This window comes from Macaca nemestrina, chromosome 13 (assembly GCF_043159975.1).
Source record: "Macaca nemestrina isolate mMacNem1 chromosome 13, mMacNem.hap1, whole genome shotgun sequence".
NCBI lineage: Eukaryota > Metazoa > Chordata > Mammalia > Primates > Cercopithecidae > Macaca > Macaca nemestrina.
This window is the reverse complement of record NC_092137.1, coordinates 42,929,583-42,948,889: the sequence shown is the minus strand read 5'-3', so window position 1 is coordinate 42,948,889 and position 19,307 is coordinate 42,929,583. Positions and strand designations below refer to the sequence as shown.

The window sequence follows — 19,307 nt, the reverse complement described above, 5'->3', positions numbered from 1 at the left end:
TAGTTCATCAGAATCTGTCAGTGTTTTAAATGGATGTATCTTTTGACCTAGCAGTTTCTATAGGATTCTCTCTTACAGATACACCCATACTTGTGAACAAATATGCCATATTTCATCAAATCTAAAACACCCTAAATTGTAACATGTGCTATTATTTTATGTACCATTAAGAAAACAAAACCTACCGTTTTAACTATGACACAGTCCTTTCATATCACTTAGAATTGCATTTTATACTCATTAAGATCGCTCCTAGCCGGGCGCGGTGGCTCATGCCCCTAATTCCAGCAGTTTGGGAGGCCAAGGCAGGCAGATCACGAGGTCAGGAGATCGAGACCATCCTGCCTAACATGGTGAAACCCCGTCTCTACTAAAAATACAAAAAATTAGCCGGACGTGATGGTGGGTGCCTATAATCCCAGCTACTCAGGAGGCTGATTGAATGGTGTGAACCTGGGAGGCAGAGGTTGCAGTGAACCAAGATCGTGCCACTGCACTCCAGCCTGGGAGACAGAGCGAGATTCCATCTCAAAAAAATATATATATATATCTCCTATGACTCAATGTATTTTCAATCATATTTTCCTCTGGAGAGCCATTGCTTTCTGCCCACCTTTTCAGCCTCATAGTTTCTGTCACTGACAAACACTTCAAGGAGGACAGCAGCTCAGGGTGCTGAGCTCACCTGAATGCACTTCTCCATGAAATTTTGGCCCCTTAGCCCTTAGACTGTTGCCTTGGTGGCTCATTGCTGCATTCAGACAGATTGGGGGTAGGGTGGGGTATTTACAGAATTTCTAGCTACTAGCAGTGGGAAGGTTAGTTTGATGGAAGCTGATGCATCTATAGATAATGTGACCACATAATTTATCCTCCAAACAGGGACATTTCTGAGAGTCAAAAGGAGCACTATTAATAATACTGGACCAACAAGCATGAATTGTGCTGTCCCGGACAATCTGGAACATATGGTCACCCTAATCCTAGCTCCCTTTTGTATTCCTATAAATATATAAACCATAATTAGGAAAAACTCCTTGTTAAATGTCTCTATAAGAACACGGATGGGGTGTGTACCAGTCCATTTCATATCGCTCTGCTCCTAATTCGCCCTTCTTGGCCCTGCCTTGTGATCCTGGAGCTGGACCCTGAAAGTATTTGTCTTGTCAGCTGGTGCCACTGTTGGGTCTTGTCAGTAGAAAGTGCTAGAGGAACACTAGAAGGTACTTCTCTTCCTAGCTCAGTGCTTTTCTTCTGGCTCCTACAGCACAGCTGTCAGTGGGCGGCTTCCCGGTGAGATTTTGCCAACACCCAACAGTGTCTCCTGCTTGCCATCCTCAGCCTGCAGCACCTCAGCAAACTCCTCCAGCATCCACAGGCCCCGTTGCCACCCTCACCAGTGAGCTCTGAATCTCAGCCTTGGATGGGAGGGAGAGTTTGTTGCTTCCTTGGGTTCCCTATGTCAGCCCTAAAGGTAGTGGCTGCTCCTTTTGTTATTCCTGAATTAACTAGAGTTCCATTTACCCTTCTTAGTAATTAATCCTCCTTTACTAGTTAATAATTTTTTACATTAATATTTCCCTATTCAAACTACTGGTGTGTCTGAATCCTGACTGATACAGGATGCATTAATTATTTCTTTTCACTTGTTGGAGAACAACAGCCTTCAAAGAACATGGAGAACATGGTGGTTGGTGGGTAAAAATAATACACTTACATAGTGCTTATCATATGCTAGGCACCACTCCAAGAACTTGACACCCTATGAAGCAATTTCATCTTCACAGCAACCCTATGAAGGAAGTAGCATTCTCGTTTCCTTTCACTGATGAGGAACGTGCAGCACAGTGAGGCTGTGCAATTTACCAAAACAAGTGGTAAAGCTAAGATTCAAATACAGATTGTGCAACTGAAGAGTCCATGCCCTCAAACGGTATGGAGTAGATGGCTCATTTTGCCACCTGGAGAACAGTGAGCATGTCTGGCCTTGACAACTCTGTGCCTCTCGGGGTCACCCTCAAGAGAGGCACAGAGCTCTTGTCAGGCTCACAGAAGCCTGCATGATGGTGGCCAAAGCATTCCAACTTGAAATATGGGAAAGACGAGTTAGAACTCTGACCCCTAGAGAGGTGAAAACCACGACACAGGCATGCTGGGCGCCGCTGTGCCTAGATTCCCCACTGCTGAGGAATGGGGAGGGTTCCTCTCTCAATCTTGGCAAGGGATGGACCCAAACCTATTGGACCAGATGGAGGTCTTGGAGGCCACAGCACAGATTATGATGGAGACTTTCCTGTGAGAGGAGAAAGGAAGAGTTTCAACAGAGCCCGCCAGGGAGCTCTGGGGTTTCAGTAACACTCAACGTGTTCCTTAGGTCAAAATTTTTGGGCAAGTAGGAAAGCCCACCTTGTGGGAAAGAGGAAAGACAAGAAACTGGAGTAAAACAACCTAAGTCCATGTTTCTGCTCAACCAACTGGTTGAGTGACTTCAATAGTTGTCCATTGATCATATATACCACAGTTGACTGAGCCATTCTCCTACTGATGGACATCCTAGGCTCTTTCCTGTGTGGGACTTTTACAAGCTTCTAGGAGCATATGTGTACAAGTATTTTTATTTTTATTTATCTTGGATAAATACAGAAATGGAATTGCTGGGTCATAATGTATGTTTATGTATAGTTTCTTTGTTTTTAGCATTTTTATTGTGGTAAATTACACATAACATAAAATTTACCATTTTAACTATTTTTACATTGTACAATCCAGTGGCACTTAGTACATTACCACGCCCGGCTAATTTTTGTATATCTCCTGACCTCAAGTGATGATTCACCCACTTCAGCCTCCTAAAGTGCTGGGATTACAGGCGTAAGCCACTGCGCCTGGCTTTTTTTTTTTTTTGTGGTAAAATATACAGAACATAAAATTTACCATTTTAACCCTTTTTAAGTGTGTGATTCAGTGGCATTAAATACATTTACATTGTTGTACAACCATCTCTACGATTGATCCCGCAACTTTTTTCTCATCTCAACCGAAACCCCATACCGGTTGAACAGTAACTCTCTATTCCCTCCTCCCTCGAGCCCAATGACCACTATTTTACCTTCTAGCTCTACAAATTTGACTACTCTAAATATTCATAAAAGTGGAATCATACAATATTTGTCCTTTTGTGTATGGTTTATTTCACTTAGCGTAATATTTTTAAGGTTTATTTGTGTTGTAACATCTATCAAAACATTTCGTCTTAAAGCTGAATAATATTTCATTATATGCGATACTACGTTTGCTTTATACATTCATCTGTCAATAGACGCTGGTTGCTTTCATCTTTTAGTTATTGTGAATAATGTTGCTACTAACATCAGTGTACAAATATGTGTTTGAGTCCCTGCTTTCAGTTCTCTTGGGTGTATATCTAAAAGTGGAATTCCTGGAAGATATAGTTAATTCTATGTTCAATTTTTTGATAAGCCACCATACTGTTTTCCACAGCAGCTGTGCCATTTTTACATTCTCACTAGCAATACACAAGAGTTCCACATCTTCACCACCACTTGCCATTTTATGTTTTGGTTTGTTGTTGTTGCTGCTGTTTTTATAATAGCCATCCTAATGAAATGAAGCACTCTGTCACTGTAGTTTTGATGTGTGCTTCCCTAATCATGAGTGATGTGAGCATCTTTTTATGGGTTTATCAGCCATTTATATATCTCCTTTGGAGGAATGTCTATCAGGCCCTTTGCCTATTTTTAAAATCCTGTTGCTTGTTTTTTTGTTGTTGAGTTTGGGGAGTTGTTTTATATTCTGGATATTAACCCGTTATCAGATACATGGTTTGCAAATATTTTCTCCCATTTTGTAGCTTGCCTTTTCACTCTCTTGATGGTGTCCTTTGATGCACAAACGTTTTTAATTTTGATAAAGGTCCTATGTTTGGTGGTTGTTTGGGGCTATGTTTTTGAGACAGGGTCTATCTCTGTTGCCCAGATTGGAGTGCAATGATGCGATCATAGCTCACTGCAACCTCAGGCTCTTGGGCTCATGCAATCCTCCTGTCTCAGCCTCCCCAGTAGATGGGACTATAGGCACACGCCACCACTGTCAGCTAATTTTTTTTTTTTTTTTTAATTAGAAATGAGGTCTTGCCTGTTTCCCAGGCTTGTCATGAACTACTGACCTCAAGGGATCTTCCCACCTCAACCTCCCAAAACACCGGGATTACAGACATGAGCCCCAGAACCCGGTCCCTATGTTTAGTTTTATAAGAAACTACGGAACTGTTTTTCCAAATTAGTTGTGCCACTTTATATTCCCACCAGTAATGTTGAGAATTCCAGTAGCTTTACATCCTCACCAATGCTTCATATTGTCAGTCTTTAATTTTAGCCATTCTACCGGGTGTATAATAGTATCTCATTGTGTATTTAATTTGCATGTTAATTTGCATTGTATATTTAATTTGAGCATGTCATTAATTGCCAAACTAATGATGTTGAGCAATGTTTTGTGTGTGCTTATTGGTCATCTGTGTATCTTTATAAAATGGTTGTTCAAACCTTTTGCCCATTGTTTTGTTGTTTTTTGTTTGTCTTCTTTTTTGAGTTTTGGTCTTTTTTAAAAATTAGGTAGTAGGAGTGGCTAAAGGCCTTTGGTAAGTCATTGATTTTCTGTTTCTTTATCTGTAGGTAGCAAGTATGAGTTCCTCCATGACATGTGGGCTACAAGAAATGCCAAGCTTGGCCACTGCTCACAGTACCTGGGACTGGTAAGAATCCATGCATGCCTTCTCCCATCTAAGACATGCGGGATCCATGCCAGGAAGAATGAGGCACATGCCAGAGGATATGGGGGCTGGGAGGAGGGCACTAACACAGAGTGATTTGAAATGAGGTAGCATTCAATGGCCCCTGGCAAAAAGGAGAAAGAAGACGAGGGAGCTGAAAAATGTCTTCATGGGGAAGGAGGGAGGGAAGACAGGGAGGGAAGGGGAAGGGTGGTCCAACTAGCCCTGGAGCAGGGGAAAATGGAAATGTAGCAGATCTATAAGCTAAACTGAAGTCTCAGCACAGAGCTGGTCTATGAATTTCTCCCAGAGGGACCTTCTCTCTGTAGGGTAAAAGGGAGCATAAACTTCCAGTTCTGTTTGCAGAGAGCCCTGAGGAACTGACACTGACCACACCCAGATGAGAGGCCTTCTCCTCAGCTGCCAAATTCTGCCCAGTGCTGCCTAGCAGGGTCTTAGCTAGGGTAGCTGGCTCCATCCCAGGGCCAACAGCCAATTTCGATTACATTAAGGAGGTAGCGTATTGGAGGACCAACAAGTTTTCTTATTTGATACCCTGATCTTAGAACCTAACCCTCCCAGAGATGCAAATCACAACCATGAACAAACGTATTATGACAGAGAATTAAGCTTATAAAGATATATCAGTCAGGGGACAGAAACTATACCAATTATTTAACAGAGACAATGTAATACAGAGAACTGTTAACTAGGTTTACGGTTATTAACTAGATAACTGAAAAGTCAAAAAAACAAATCTGCCATATCACGTAAGTGAGCAACTGCAAGAAGCAGCTACCCACTGTTGGGCTGAGAGAACAAAGGAAGAAGTTGAACCACGAAAGCTTAGAAGTTGGAGGAAGAGCCCTCTGCATAACTGAAACTCAGACTTCTGAGGAAGGGCTCCAGCATCTGCACTGGCATCTCTGCTGTGGTCACTTTAAAGCTGGTTCTGCAGGTGTTGGGAAAACTGCAGGGTGGATTTGGAAACTGCTAAGGAAGGCAGGGCTCAGCAGCTCACGCCTGTAATCCCAACACTCTGAGAGGCCAAGGTAGGAAGATCGCTTGAGCCTAGGATTTTGAGACCTGCTTGGGCAGCATATTGAGGCCCTATCTCTACAAAAAATTTAAAAATGAGTCCAGTGTGGTGGTGTGCACCTGTAGTCCCAGCTGCTTGGGAGGCTGAGGCAGGAGGATCGCTTGAGCTCAGGAGTTCAAGGTTGCAGTGAGCTGTCATCACACCACTGCACTCCAGCCTGGAGCAACAGAGTGAGACAGCTCCAGAGTGAGACCCCCATCCCTACTACTACTACTATTGCTACTACTACTACTACTAATAATAATAATAATAGTGCCAAGCTTGTGAAACCTAGTCCAAATGGAAAGTGATAGGTACTCAACTCTATCCCTCAGTGGGTGTGAATAAGGACACTTCCAGCCTCATTCCTTGGCCACTCAAGGAACCAGCCTCGGGATGAAGCTGACGCTATGGGTAGCAGATGGGAGGGATGGAAAGAACCAGGGTCCATGATGGCGCTGCTGAGTCACAGACTCACTCTCCTCTGGGTGTCCAGTTGTGTAAGCCTTCTGTCTTTCTGTTGATTACAGCATTGTTTAACTAAGGCCTCTGCTACTTTGCAGCCAAGAGCATCTTGATAGATTAGGAAAGCAAAAAAGAGGATAAAAAAAGAAACCAGGAAAAGGGATGTGTGGTAGATTAAATAATCCTTCTTGGTTCTTTCCAAAAATCTCCTGTCCTAATTCCTGGAATCTGTGAGTATGTCTCCTTACAAAACAAAAGGGGATGTTGCAGATGTGATTAAGTAGTTCAATGAAAATATTATCCTGGATTATCTGGGTGGGCCCGATGTAATCACAAGGATTAGTTACAGAGGAAATGTGACAACAAAAACAGAGGATGAAATGATGTGTCTCAATGAAGAAGGAAGGCACCCTGTGAGCCAATAAATGCAGGTGGCTTCTAGAAGGTGGAAAAGGCAAGAGAACAGATTTTCTTCTAGAGTTCTCAGAAATAATGCAGCTCCGACAACACCTTGATTTAGCCCATAAGACTCATTCAGACTTCTGACCTTCAAAACTATAAGACAATACATTTGTGTTGTTTTAAGGCACTAAGTTTGTGATTTTTTCAATTTATTTTATTTTATTTTATTTTTTTTGTAGAGACAGTATCTGGCTATATAGCCCAGGCTGGTCTCAAACTCCAGGCCTCAAATCATCCTTCCTCCCTGGCCTCCCGAAGTGCTGGGATTATAGGTTCGAGCCACTGTGCTGGGCCTGTGGTAATTTAATATAGCAGCTACAGGAAACTAACACAGCATGGTAATTAGAAAACCCAAAAGAAGATGCCAAGAATAAGTACAAATGTAGCAATAATTAAATAGATATGAAAGAGTTGAATCCAATGACTACTAAACATGTAACATACAGATTAGATTTTTCTAAACTCCAGGCAGGTGCCCTTCATGAAAGGTATATCTAAAACAAAATGATGCAGGGAAACTATACACCTGTTGTCTCAGTTATCTATTGCAGTGTAGCAAACCACCCTCAAAACTTAATGACTTAGGGCCAGCCGCGGTGGCTCACGCCTATAATCCCAGCACTTTGGGAGGCCAAGGCGGGTGGATCATTCGAGGTCAGGCGTTTGAGACCAGCCTGGCCAACATGGTGACATCCTGTCTCTACTAAAAATACAAAATTAGCCAGGCATGGTGTCATGCGCCTATAATCCCAGTTACTCAGGAGGCTGAGGCAGGAGAATCACTTGAACCCAGGAGGTAGAGGTTGCAGTGAGCCAAGATTGTGCCCACTGCACTTCAGCCTGGGTGACAGAGTGAGTCTGTCTCAAAAAAACAAAATCTTAATGACTTAGGAAGGTGGCTTTAGTGGCCGCATGAACTGCCAGCATGAACCTGACTGCCGAGGAACAAGAGTGCAAAGCTAAGAAACTGAGGCATTTTGAAGAGTTTGAAGACACCTGTCTTCCTTATCTGACCCCCAAAGACGATGAATTCTATCAGCAGTGGCAGATGAAATATCCTAAACTAGGCTGGGCGTGGTGGCTCACGCCTGTAATCCCAGCACTTTGGGAGGCCGAAGCGGGTGGATCACCTGAGGTCAGGTGTTCGAGATCAGCTTGGCCAACATGGTGAAACCCCGTCTCTACTAAAAATGCAAAAATTAGCCAGGTGTAGTGGTAGGCACCTGTAATCCCAGCTACTTGGGAGGCTGAGGCAGGAGAATTGCTTGAACCTGGGAGGCGGAGGTTGCAATGAGCCGAGATAGCACCACTGCACTCCAGCCAAGGCGACGGAGCAAGACTCTGTCTCAAAAAAAGAGAAAAATATCCTAAACTAATTCTCCAAGAAGCCGGCAGTGTATCTGGGGAGCTCCATAAAGAGGCTCAAGAGGCCGGCCATGGTGGCTCACTCCTGTAATCCCGGCACTTTGGGAGGCCAAGGCGGGCGGATCACGAGGTCAGGAGATCAAGACCATCCTGGCTAACACAGTGAAACCCCGTCTCTACTAAAAATGTTTTTCAAAAAAATAGCCGGGCATGGTGGCGGGCGCCTGTAGTCCCAGCTACTCGGGAGGCTGAGGCTGGAGAATGGCATGAACCCGGGAGGCAGAGCTTGCAGTGAGCTGAGATCGCGCCACTGCACTCCAGCCTGGGTGACAGAGCGAGACTCTGTCTCAAAAAAAAAAAAAAAAAAAGAGGCTCAAGAAGCTTTTCTCACCCTGCACAAGCATGGCTGCTTATTTTGGGACCTGGTTAGGATCCGAGGCAAAGATTTGCTCATTCCAGTATCTGCCATCCTCATTGGTAATCCAGGCTGCACCTACAAGTACCTGAACACTAGGTTCTTTATGGTACCATGGCCAGTGAAAGGGTCTAATATAAAATACACCAAGGGTCGGGTGCAGTAACTCATGCCCTGTAATCCCAGCACTTTGGGAGACTGAGGTGGGCAGATCACTTGAGGCCAGGAGTTCCAGACCAGCCTGGCCAACATAGTGAAACCCTGTCTCCACTAAAAAAAAAAAAAAAAAAAAATACAAAAATTAGAAATTAGCGTGATAGCATGCACCTGCAGTCCCAGCTACTCGGGAGGCTGAGGCAGGAGGATCGCTTGAACCCAGGAGGCAGAGGCTGCAGTGAGCCAAGATCGTGCCACTGCACTCCAGCCTGGGCAACAAAATGAGACTCTGTCTCAAAAAATAAAATAAAATACACCGAGGCTGAAATAGCTGCTGCTTGTCAGACCTCCCTCAGGGTCGATGACTACCTGCAGATAGAAATAATCTAGGCTTTGGAAGGACTTGCTGCCAAAGAGAAGGCTAATGAGGATGCTGTGCCAGTGTGTTTGGCTGCAGATTTCCCCAGTGGTGGCGTGGGGTCATCCTGTGATGGACAAGATGAAGTGGACATAAAGAGCAGAGCAGCATACGACGTAACTTTGCTGAATTGATGGATCCTCTGAAAATCCCACACCTGAAAGAGAAACCTTATTCTGGCATGCGGAAAATGGCAGTGAGCTGGCATCATGCTGAAAATCTGGTGGGCAGGCCCCGAAGAGGAAAGTGAGGACGACTCTCATCTTGAAGGCGGAGATCCTGATACTTGGCATGTTGGTGTTAAGATCTCATGGGATGTAGAGACACCTGGTTTGGCGACACCCCAAGGAGATTGCTACTTCATGCTTGGTAATCTTTGGAGAACCAAAATTATATTGCTGCTCTAGTGTCTACATTTAGATTATTGGGTATATATTTTGAATATGTCTTATGAACTAAACTTTTGGAGCATTTTATATTAATAGTGAAACTTCTTTATGAGAACATGTAACTAGGTTTTTCATTTTTGAGATACTGCTAAATTTTAAAAAGTTGCTTTTCTTTTTATTCTAAGTAGTTGTGGAGTTCCTCAAATATGCTACACAATTTTCGGCATTCTTCATGAAAGCTATTAAAGCATCCAAGTCAACTTATTAGTATAACTTGAAAAAATGCTTCCCTGTCTATATACGTTTTTAGTAGTGAGAGAGTTTTGTCTAGTTTTGAATTTAGTTTCTTCTCAAGAACAGCTGACCTGACAACGGGGCCTGTCTATCAACTTGTCATTTAGTTCTTTGAGAAGCAGTATCTCAGCTGTGGTTAGGCTAACTTAAGCTGTAGAGTTTGTGGGGCTTTGTTTTTTTCCTTCTTGCTGTAAGTTTTTATTTTGTTTTTGGACTTTCTACTTGTTTTCCAATATGCAATGTGCAAATAGTATCCTTTTTTAACTCAAAGTTTCTTGGGGTTTATTCTTTACTTAGCTCTAGTTCCTGATTCTTTGGGGTTTACTTCACTCCTATCTACCTGGAGAAATCTACTCATATGTTAGTTCTGGAGCCCGGAAGAACCAGGGCTGACGCCCAGTGTTTATAGTAAGAGTTAATTCCCAATTTGGTATTTGTAGAGAGTCCACTGTGTTCCAGATACTGTGTAAGGTTCCAGGGGAGATATCAGAGGTGGGTAAATATTGGTCCTTGCCTTTGGGGAATTCAGAGTACCGAATAGCTCTTTAGGCCATTCTCTCATTAAGCATTTTCCAAATTTTAGCTCACTGCACATCAGCTTCAAGGTTTTGGTCAAATCCACGTACTACTTGTATAATTATTTACATACTATTTCTGCCTAGATAAACTAACTTTTTTTATCTTAGAAAAAATTGAATGGCTTAAAGTAACAAGAAAGACAGCTGGACACGTCTCTGCATGTCTCCCCTGGGGTCACTCATGCAGCTACAGTCATCTCAGATGGTCTTACATGGCTGGTGCAGGCTGTTGGTCAACCTTGCCCTCCACATGGTCTCTCATCCTCCAGGACACTAACCCAGGCTTCTGCACATGGTGGGAGCAGCGTTCCAGGTGATGAGATCAGCAGCTGGGAGACCTGGTGAGGACTAGACTCAGATGTCCCATAGCATTAGTTCTGCTGCCTTCTGTATTCACAAGTCACAATGCCAACCATGATTCAACATATGAGGAAGTGGAATTCACATCTTATTAGAACAGTGGCAAAGTCACATGGCAAGGGGTATGGATTCAGGAAGGGAAGGAGTTATTGTGTCATCTTTTTGGTCAACTTACTATATCTGGAAAATACTAACACAAAGTGGGTATAGGAATATTAGTATCAAAGTTGAAGTCAAGGTGAAAAGAAACTAAGAGGAAATATTTCTTAGAGGTAAAAGAAACACTACAACAAGAAGATAAAATACTCGTGAGCATGTTTTCATCTAATGACATACATTCAGAATATGTAAAGCAAAAGCTGTTAAAGAATAAGGAGAGGCTAGGCACAGTGGCTCGCAACTGTGATCCCAGCACTTTGTGATTACAGGGAGGATTGCTTGAGCCCAGGAGTCCGAGACCAGCCTGGGCAACACGGTGAAACCCCATCTCTACCAAAAAAAAAAAAAAAAAAATACAAAAAGTAGCCAGGTGTGGTGATGTGAGCCTGTAGTCCCAGCTACAGTGAGGACAGGCAGGAGGATCACATGAGCCCAGAGAGGTTGAGGCTAAGATCGCACCACTGCACTCCAGCCTAGGCACAGAGTAGACCCAGTCTCAAAAAAAAAAGGAGAAATTAACCCAAAAAAAATCACAGCGTTACACTTTAACATATCTCTCTTGGAAACCAAAATATTAAGCACTTTTAAAAATAAAGATCAAGACTATTTGAGTAAATAAAGATCAGTAAATTTGAGTAAATAAAAAATAAAGATCAACACAATAGCTTGACCTAATACAAATATTCAGAACTACATTCTAAGCAGAATATACAGATTCACAAAAATTGACCATAAGCTAAGCTGCAAAGGAAATCTTAACACATCTCCCCACCCAAAAATAATACAACACAGACCATCTTCTCTTACCACAATGCAATACAATTAGAAATGAAAAACAAAAACCAGGCACGGTGGCTCACGCCTGTAATCCCAGCACTTTGTGGGAGGCCGAGGCGGGTGGATCACGAGGTCAGGAGATCGAGACCATCCTGGCTAACACAGTGAAACCCCGTCTCTACTAAAAATACAAAAATTAGCCGGGTGTGGTGGTGGGTACCTGTAGTCCCAGCTACTCAGGAGGTTGAGACAGGAGAATGGCCTGAACCTGGGAGGCAGATCTTACAGTGAGCCGAGTTCGCACCACTGCACTCCAGCCTGGACCACAGAGCGAGACTCGGTCTGAAAAAAAAAAAAAAAGAAATGAAAAACAAAATAATAGCCAAACAAAAAACAAACCAGTCTAGAAACTTTTAAACAGACTTGTAAATAACTCAAGTTAAAGGGGTAGCAGGACCAGAACCTAGATTTCCAAATAACCAGTGCAGTTCATGATCTAGCCCTTTTGTTCATATAAAGCTATTTGTTTTAAAATAGTTGCTGAATTCTATGAAAGGGTGAGAAAGTGGGAAAGACAGAAAGGCAGAAACAAAACAAGGTGGGCCAGGAAAGGGATTCACTGGAGCAACTAGTTCAGTGTATGGAAGAATTGAAGGGTCAGGTCATTATTACCAGCCAGGTTCAGCAAAGCCTGGAAGGATCTGCTGGTCTCAGTGACCTGGGCAGGCAAACACCACCCAGGGGAGGCCAGGGCAAGACACCAGCAAGCAGGCCAGATCCTTTGAGCTTGGATCCCAGGGTAGATTCTATTTGCTTCTGATCCTTTAGTGCAGATGAGCTCCTGTGTGCAGAGGAGAGAGGTGGATCCTAGAGGCAGGTAAATTCCAGAAACTACAAGGGGTCCAACAGTCAGTATTCAGAAGGATTCCAGATGGTTCCAACTCAACAATGCCAGAATACTCACAACATGGCAACTGTCCGTTTTCTGAACATTGGAGTCCAGTGGTGCCTGAGCCAGGAGGCCTGCCAATTCGGTAGACCGGCCATGGTATTTGCCCTACACAGCACAATTCAGAGAGCATATTTGATAGTGATAACATAGCAGTCATTTAGCTTGTGTAGAGGGTTACTCGGGATATTTCAGACCCCCAAAATTCTACTTGTGGCATTAATTATTCACATTATTTGATCACATCAGTTAAAATACAGAGTACCTATCATTCTTTCCTTTGCACTATGGTAACAGAACAGCTGTTGGGCTGAAATCAATTTTTCTCCTTTTTGTGTGAATTCGTTGATGCCTTCATCCACCCACTCACCCCATCCCTCCATTTAACTAACACTCAAAGCAAACTTAACACATCTCAGATCCTCAGTGCTTCATGTGTCATTGTTTACGTCTCCTCTGATTACTTATAGGTGAGAAAAATAAAGAAGGTGGTGTGAGTTATTTGGGTGCAAAACGATATTCTGGAAGGAAATGCTCAGCTAAAACTGTGCTAGATAAATAACTTTTAAAAAAGAGAGAGAAAAATGAAAGAAAAAACAAAAAAAGAGCGGCAGAGAGGAAATGAGAAGGTCTCAGGGGGAAATTCGGCTTCCTATCTGTCTGGGTTTTGATTTTGAGTTGCACCAGAGGAGTCTTTATGTCTGGGATGCTGAGAAAGCCAGCCCACGCCAGGCGGGCTGTGAGGGCAGGATTTGGAGGCGTTTCGTTTCTTAAACTCTATAGTCTGGATTCTGGTGTCAGGGGCCTGAGCCCTTTTCCTCCTCCCCTACCTCCCAGCTCCCACTCTGCTTCCTCCAATCTTCCTAAGAATTCTGAGTCCTGCAGAAAGGCAGGCTTCTCCATCCTCCACACCCGCGCAGGTTTCTCTTTCCTCACACCTGCACGTCCACGCCCAGCGCCCTAGCCCCTCACACCCAGGATAACTGTTAGAGTCTCTCATACAGGGACATCATTAACACCTCCAGATTCCCGAGGGCTAGGACACTGAGGCCAGTGTCCACATCTGCCAAATTCCTCCCATAGCTGCGTGCGAGCTGAGTATGTTCCTAAGACACCTAAGGAATTCAGCACGGGGCTCGGGGTCCACTGCGACACTGAACGGAGGACAGCGGCCGCTCTGCTGGGCCTTGGGTGGGGAGGGGTCGCCGTCCTGCCCTGAGCCCGGACTCCGCAGCTCGGCGCCTGCACCGCTCCCCTCACCGAGCCCGCGGCGGAGTCTGCCGGCCCCACGCAGCGGGTCTGGGGCTCACCCTGAATCGGGGCCTGCGGGGACCACCGTGCGGCTTCCCACTGGGTGCGCGCGGCAGCCCTGAGTGGCCGGGCAGTCATTCCCCTTTTCCAGATGGGAAAGCCAAATCTTGAGCCCAGAGCCAGCACCGTGTTCTCAGGCGCTGGGACTTCCAACCCGCGATCTCCCCACTGTAGTATTTCTGGGGACCTTCCCTGGGGTTCCCCCCGGGGCGTAGAGGGAAGGAACGTCTGGGGACAAGCGCCCAGGAAGGGTCTGGATTCTGTGTCCTCCGCCGGGAGCAGGCCCCACCGCAGGCGCGAGTGTGTGGGGCGCCCCCGGGACGGTGGCGGAGACCGAGCCCCTGCCCCGCGGAGAAGCAGGGGGCACGGGCCGCCGTTCCCCCAGCGCTGCGGCCGCCGCACTCGCCAGGGTCTGGGGTGGCGCGGAGGGCGGCGGGCTCACACCAAAGTCCACCAGGGGCCAAAGTCTGCCGGCCCCAAGCTCCCACCGCGGGGTCGCGGGGGTTTGCTCCGCCTCGTGAGCTTGGGATTCTGGTTAAAAAGGCGACTGGGCGGAGCCAGGGGCCTCCGATGGCGGGAGGACAGCGCTGCGAGGAGGCGCCCGGGACAGTCATGGAGCGCCGCGTGGGAGTGAGGGCCTGGGTGGAGGAGAACCGGGGCTCCTTCCAGCCCCCCGTCTGCAACAAGCTCATGTGAGTCCGGCACCCCCATGGCCTCCCCCTGCCCTTGCTTCCTCCCCCTCCTCCATCTGCGCCCTCACCTTGCAGCTCCGAGTTCCTGGACCCAAAAGCCTGCAGAAGTGCGGCTTCAATCTCTTGGTTCTTGGGGGAAGATGGAGACAGGCTGTTCCGGTTCCACCACATCAGTCTGTTCCTCTTTCTGGTGACTGTGGTCTTGACTTCTGAAGAAGGCTGAGCTGGGTCTGAGGCTGTGGGAGATGAGATGACAAGGTGCACCCCTCCTTCCGGGGCTGAGAAACAATACTCCAACCCAAGTAACACTGTGCATTTTGGGAAAACTCAAAAGTGTGGGGAGGATGGTTTTCAAGGCCCCAGAATTGCACTAGAATGTAGGCCTGGGGGCAGCCAAATCATACACCCCAACCCTGTGCCAGAAGCCACAGGCAAAGGGGAAGGCAGAGAATCCGCTCCTTTGGGAAGATCTTGATTTCTTGCTCTTTCCAGAGCCCCTCTTTGCAGGTGTGCACGAATACACACACACACACACAAACACACACATACACACCACAGCAGACCCTCCCTAGGCTACCTCTGCCAGTAGCCTCTGCCTGCAGCACCCAACAGGGTTGGCCGTCCAGCTGCCATCTTTTTCAGGCAGACCTCTCAGGCCCTCCCCTGTGGCACGGTCACCTCCCTCACCCCCCCAGTTCCATGGCAGGGCCTCATATGCCGGCTAGATCAAGGTTCACATTCCTCATTTTTGCTGTGTCCACACGACATGGTCAGTAGGGTGGCACCTCAAACCAAACAGCAGGCCCAGGACTATGCCGAGTGTTTTTACATCATCTCATCTCATTCTCACAGTAGCGCCATGAGGGGGGATTTTCATAAGTAACTTTTCTAGTGTCACAGAGCACCTGTGGGATAGGCTCCAGACAACCCATGGAGCAGTTCGACTCCAGAGTCCACGCTCACTCTTGGTTACCGTGCGATACCACATGGCCAACAGTCAATAGCTCCCCAAAGATCTCTTCGACCACTGTTGTTGCCCACCCCAATCAAAGATGTAGCATCGTCTTTGCCTCCTTCCACCACTTCATCCCCGTCTGTGGTCGCTCCCTCTCCGTCCTCCCATCGCTCCCTGAGGTCTCGCGTCCATCTGCCCAGGACTCTCGCTAGCATTCGGTGGTTTGATGGCATCATTGGTATTCTTGCTTCTGCGGCACCACACCCACCTCCACCTTCGTCTTCACAAGGCGATCTCCTCGTGTGTGTGTCTGTGTCCAAATTTTCGTCTTTTAAAAGAACACCAGACATATTGCATCAGGGGCTCACCCTACTCCAGGATGACCTCATCCTAACCTAACTACATCTCAAGGACCCTATTTCCAAATAAGGTCACATTCTGCAGTACTGGGTGTTAGGACTTCAACATATAAATTTGACAGGGGGGGTTCCTATTCAGCCCATAATACCCCTAAGCAAGGTGAGAAGCTGCTTGAGGGTTCTGGGCAGAGGAGGGGCAGGTCTGGTTTGTGCATCCTGACTGATGGGTTGAAAGAGTTCTTGAGTGGAGTTGTTTAAGAATTGTCTGTGTATATCTAAATTACACCTCAGTGAAGTTGATTTTAAAAAACAACTTTCCAGGTTCCCCAGCACCCCTTAGACCAAGACCAGACTCCACAGCTGGTCCACCCTCCTGGTCCAGCCTTCTCAACATCGTTTCCCAAGGTCACCCCCAGTGCTTCTAGTCTCAGAGCCTCTGCACCCAGCTCTCCCATGCATACCCTTCCCCAGTCAAGTTCCTTGTAGCTTCTCTCCCTTCCTTGAAGCTCTATGCAGCTTTAAGTTCTTTAAGCATGGACTGTTCATGACAGCCTCCTCCTGCCCTGCGACCTCATCCACCTTTTCAAACATCAGGTCGACACGTGTGTTTCTGGCTTATTGGGCCCGGCCTCCCAAAAGGGAAGCAAAAGGAAAGAGACTGGCTCTTCCGTCTTGTCTCCATGCCTCCCAGCTGGGCTGGAAAGCAGCCCACAGGAGAGGACACTCAGAAAGGACCTGCCAGTCTAGTCTGGGGGCTCAGACCTCCCCCATAGCCCCTCCCCTGCCATCCACACCATTATCATCCATGCAGGCAGCCTCTAGAATGCTGTGCCCTGTGTGTACAAATGGTCCCAGACCCGGCACCTCCCCTCCCAGAGGAAAGCCCTCACCCCTGCCCTCTGTGGCAGGGCCACCTGAGAAGACCCGGAAGCCGCACCCAGACACATTCTGCTGCTGATTCACCCCTGAAAGGGGACCCTGCTGTGCAGGTGGGGCGGGCTGTTCTCAGGAGGTGCTGAGGTATTTTTCCCACAAAAAGGTAACACCACACCAACAGCAGAAAGACTGAGGAGTTTGGGCACCCTTTTGTTCTAAACAGCTGACTAGATGCCCCACAGACCCAGTGCCCGCGTGGGAGTCAAGGAGCCTGGGACCTGGCTCGGGTTCGGTCATCCCCTGGCTATGTGACCCTCTCTTGGCGGGCTAAATTGGCTGTAAAATGAGAGGGCTGTATTGAGTTTATTTATTTATTTATTTATTTATTTATTTAAGACAGAGTCTCCCTCTGTTACCCAGGCTGGAGTGCAGTAGCGCGATCTCAGCTCACTGCAACCTCCACCTCTCAGGTTCAAGCGATTCTCGTGCCTCAGCCTCCCAGGTAGCTGGGATTACAGGTGCCCACTGCCAGCCCTGGCTAATTTTTGTATTTGTAGTAGAGACGGGGTTTCACCATGTTGGCCAGGCTAGTGGCCTCAAGCAATCCACCCACCTCTGCCTCTCAAAGTGCTGGGATTATAGGCATGAGCCACCATGCCCGGCCGGGTTTCTTTATTTTATCAAATACTTAAATAGTGCTTACTACATGCTAAGCATCATTCTGAGAGCTTCCAAATATTAATTCATGTATTCTGTTTAAACTCTGTGAGGTAAGAACTGTTCCTCTATTTTACAGATAAGGTTAGTAATGTGCCCCAGGGCCTATACTTGTAAATACATGCCACACTGACTTGACACTGCCTGAGGCCCCTGCTAGACGTTATAGTCTCCTGCACCCACGAAGCCATGCCTCCAGCCAGGGCAGAGTGCAGGATCCCGTAGTCAGACAGCACGGGTGAGTGGCAGGTCAAGGTCGTTTTGCCCCTACACTGCCTCATCCTGGGAAGGGGCCTCCAATTTGCTACTCTCCTGTAATTTGAGATCTTGATCACAGCCCAGGATCCTGGTTGATAAAGCCATAGATTCACCACCATGTCATTCCCCTTGTTGGGTCAGAGGATGTGGGGGGACACACAAACAGGGACAGTCACACAGACACCATCCCAGACACATAGACGCTTAGATGCACGCAGGCATGAACTGGGGATGAGAGTTGGGGGACAGGGACAGTGAGGCCAAAACAGTCCTGCTCCTTCTCCCAGGGGCCCTCAGGCTCCCTCCTGGCCCCCAAAGGACCCCTGCTCTCTTCACTCGTAGGAGATGGTTTAGAACGTCTCCCCTACTTTGCGCGCATTGCAGGCACCAGGAGCAGCTCAAAGTCATGTTCGTTGGAGGCCCCAATACCAGGAAGGACTATCACATCGAAGAGGGTGAAGAGGTAGGTTTGACTGGTCTCCCTAGATCTAGGCCTGTGTGCAAGGAGCCTGGCCCTGGGGGGAGGGGGCGCTTCCCACTCGAGGCCCAGAGATGATGGACTGGAGAGGGGTGGACATGTGGCTGATGAGTGGAGGGGGCACAGCTGAAATCATAGGGCATGACTGCTCCCTCCAAGCTGGTGGGCAGGCAGTGACACCTCCACAGCCAGCACCTTTGCTGGGGGAGCCCCGGGAAACAGCCCACACCCTGCGGGTGACAGAGGCTTTAGCTGTGGGGCATCCTCCCCTTGGATATAGGGTCTGGCCATGTTCGGGGGGATGTCCTGGTCCCCTCCCCACAAACTTGACAGATTCAATTGGTCTCCAAAATAAGATCCTCCCCTGCAGACAGGGGCAAAGTGCAAAAATAGCGTGAGTGAGGCCTGGGCTGAGTGGGTGGTGGAGGGAGTGGGAGGGGCTGAGGGAGGAGGAGCTAGTGGCTAAGGGGTAGGCATGGTAGGGTGTGTCTGGAGCTGAAAGAGGAGTTGGGGCTGGGTGGCCCTCCCTTAACTAGAGGTTGCAGAACCCATTCGTGGCTTGTGGCTGGGGCAGGTGGGAGGGGGAATTTGCCTTGAATCACCTTTTGCACCTTGAAGTTTGGACTGTGCTTCTCTACTACCTACCCCAAAATAAATAAACAAAAGCAAAATTTAAAGAGAAAGGTGTGTCCCCTTCAGAAGAGACACAGAATCTCCTCTGGTGGGAAAGGATCAGTAGAGGGCTCCCCGTCCTGTCAGGGAGCCTGATTCTGGGGGTTCAAGATCCAGAGTCCAGCTTGATCAACAGCCTCTGTCCCCACTGAGGGCATCCAGGCCACAGCCAGGGACTGTAGTGAGCATGGGAGAATCACTTGTTCAACAAATATTTGTCGAGCACCTCATGTGTGCACTGGGACACGCAAGGCTGTGCAGAGGAACGATGGGCCCCGGGCCAGCAGAACCAGCCAGCCCCTCACCTCTCACGCTCCAGGGGCCCTGCACCT

The 19,307-nt window shown here is 47.3% G+C and overlaps 1 protein-coding gene and 1 long non-coding RNA gene across 8 annotated transcripts in view; one reads left to right on the top strand and one right to left on the bottom strand.

The window, feature by feature from the left end:
- Window positions 1-9,106: 9,106 nt before the first annotated feature.
- LOC105464923 (uncharacterized) lies at window positions 9,107-15,361 on the bottom strand. 5 transcript variants are annotated; one of them, XR_011611655.1, is made up of 4 exons: window positions 15,238-15,361; window positions 14,729-14,896; window positions 12,381-12,765; window positions 9,107-12,050 (listed from the first exon to the last, which is right to left on the bottom strand). It is a non-coding gene; the product is annotated as an uncharacterized lncRNA (long non-coding RNA). The 5 variants fall into 5 exon arrangements; XR_011611654.1 differs by lacking the exon at window positions 15,238-15,361 and having other exon boundaries at window positions 14,729-15,180; XR_011611656.1 differs by lacking the exons at window positions 14,729-14,896; window positions 15,238-15,361 and having other exon boundaries at window positions 9,107-10,962; window positions 11,929-12,050; window positions 12,381-14,398.
- LOC105464924 (3-hydroxyanthranilate 3,4-dioxygenase) overlaps window positions 14,487-19,307 on the top strand; it is a 25,133-nt gene continuing 20,312 nt past the window's right edge. Inside the window, exons 1-2 of one of the 3 annotated variants that reach the window (XM_011713057.3) lie at window positions 14,487-14,660; window positions 18,168-18,288. In XM_011713057.3, the coding sequence (XP_011711359.2) occupies window positions 14,539-14,660; window positions 18,168-18,288 (243 nt within the window). In that variant the 5' untranslated portion in view covers window positions 14,487-14,538. The remainder of the gene's footprint in view (window positions 14,661-18,167; window positions 18,289-19,307) is intronic. The other 2 variants (XM_011713055.3, XM_011713056.3) reach the window with 2 other exon arrangements.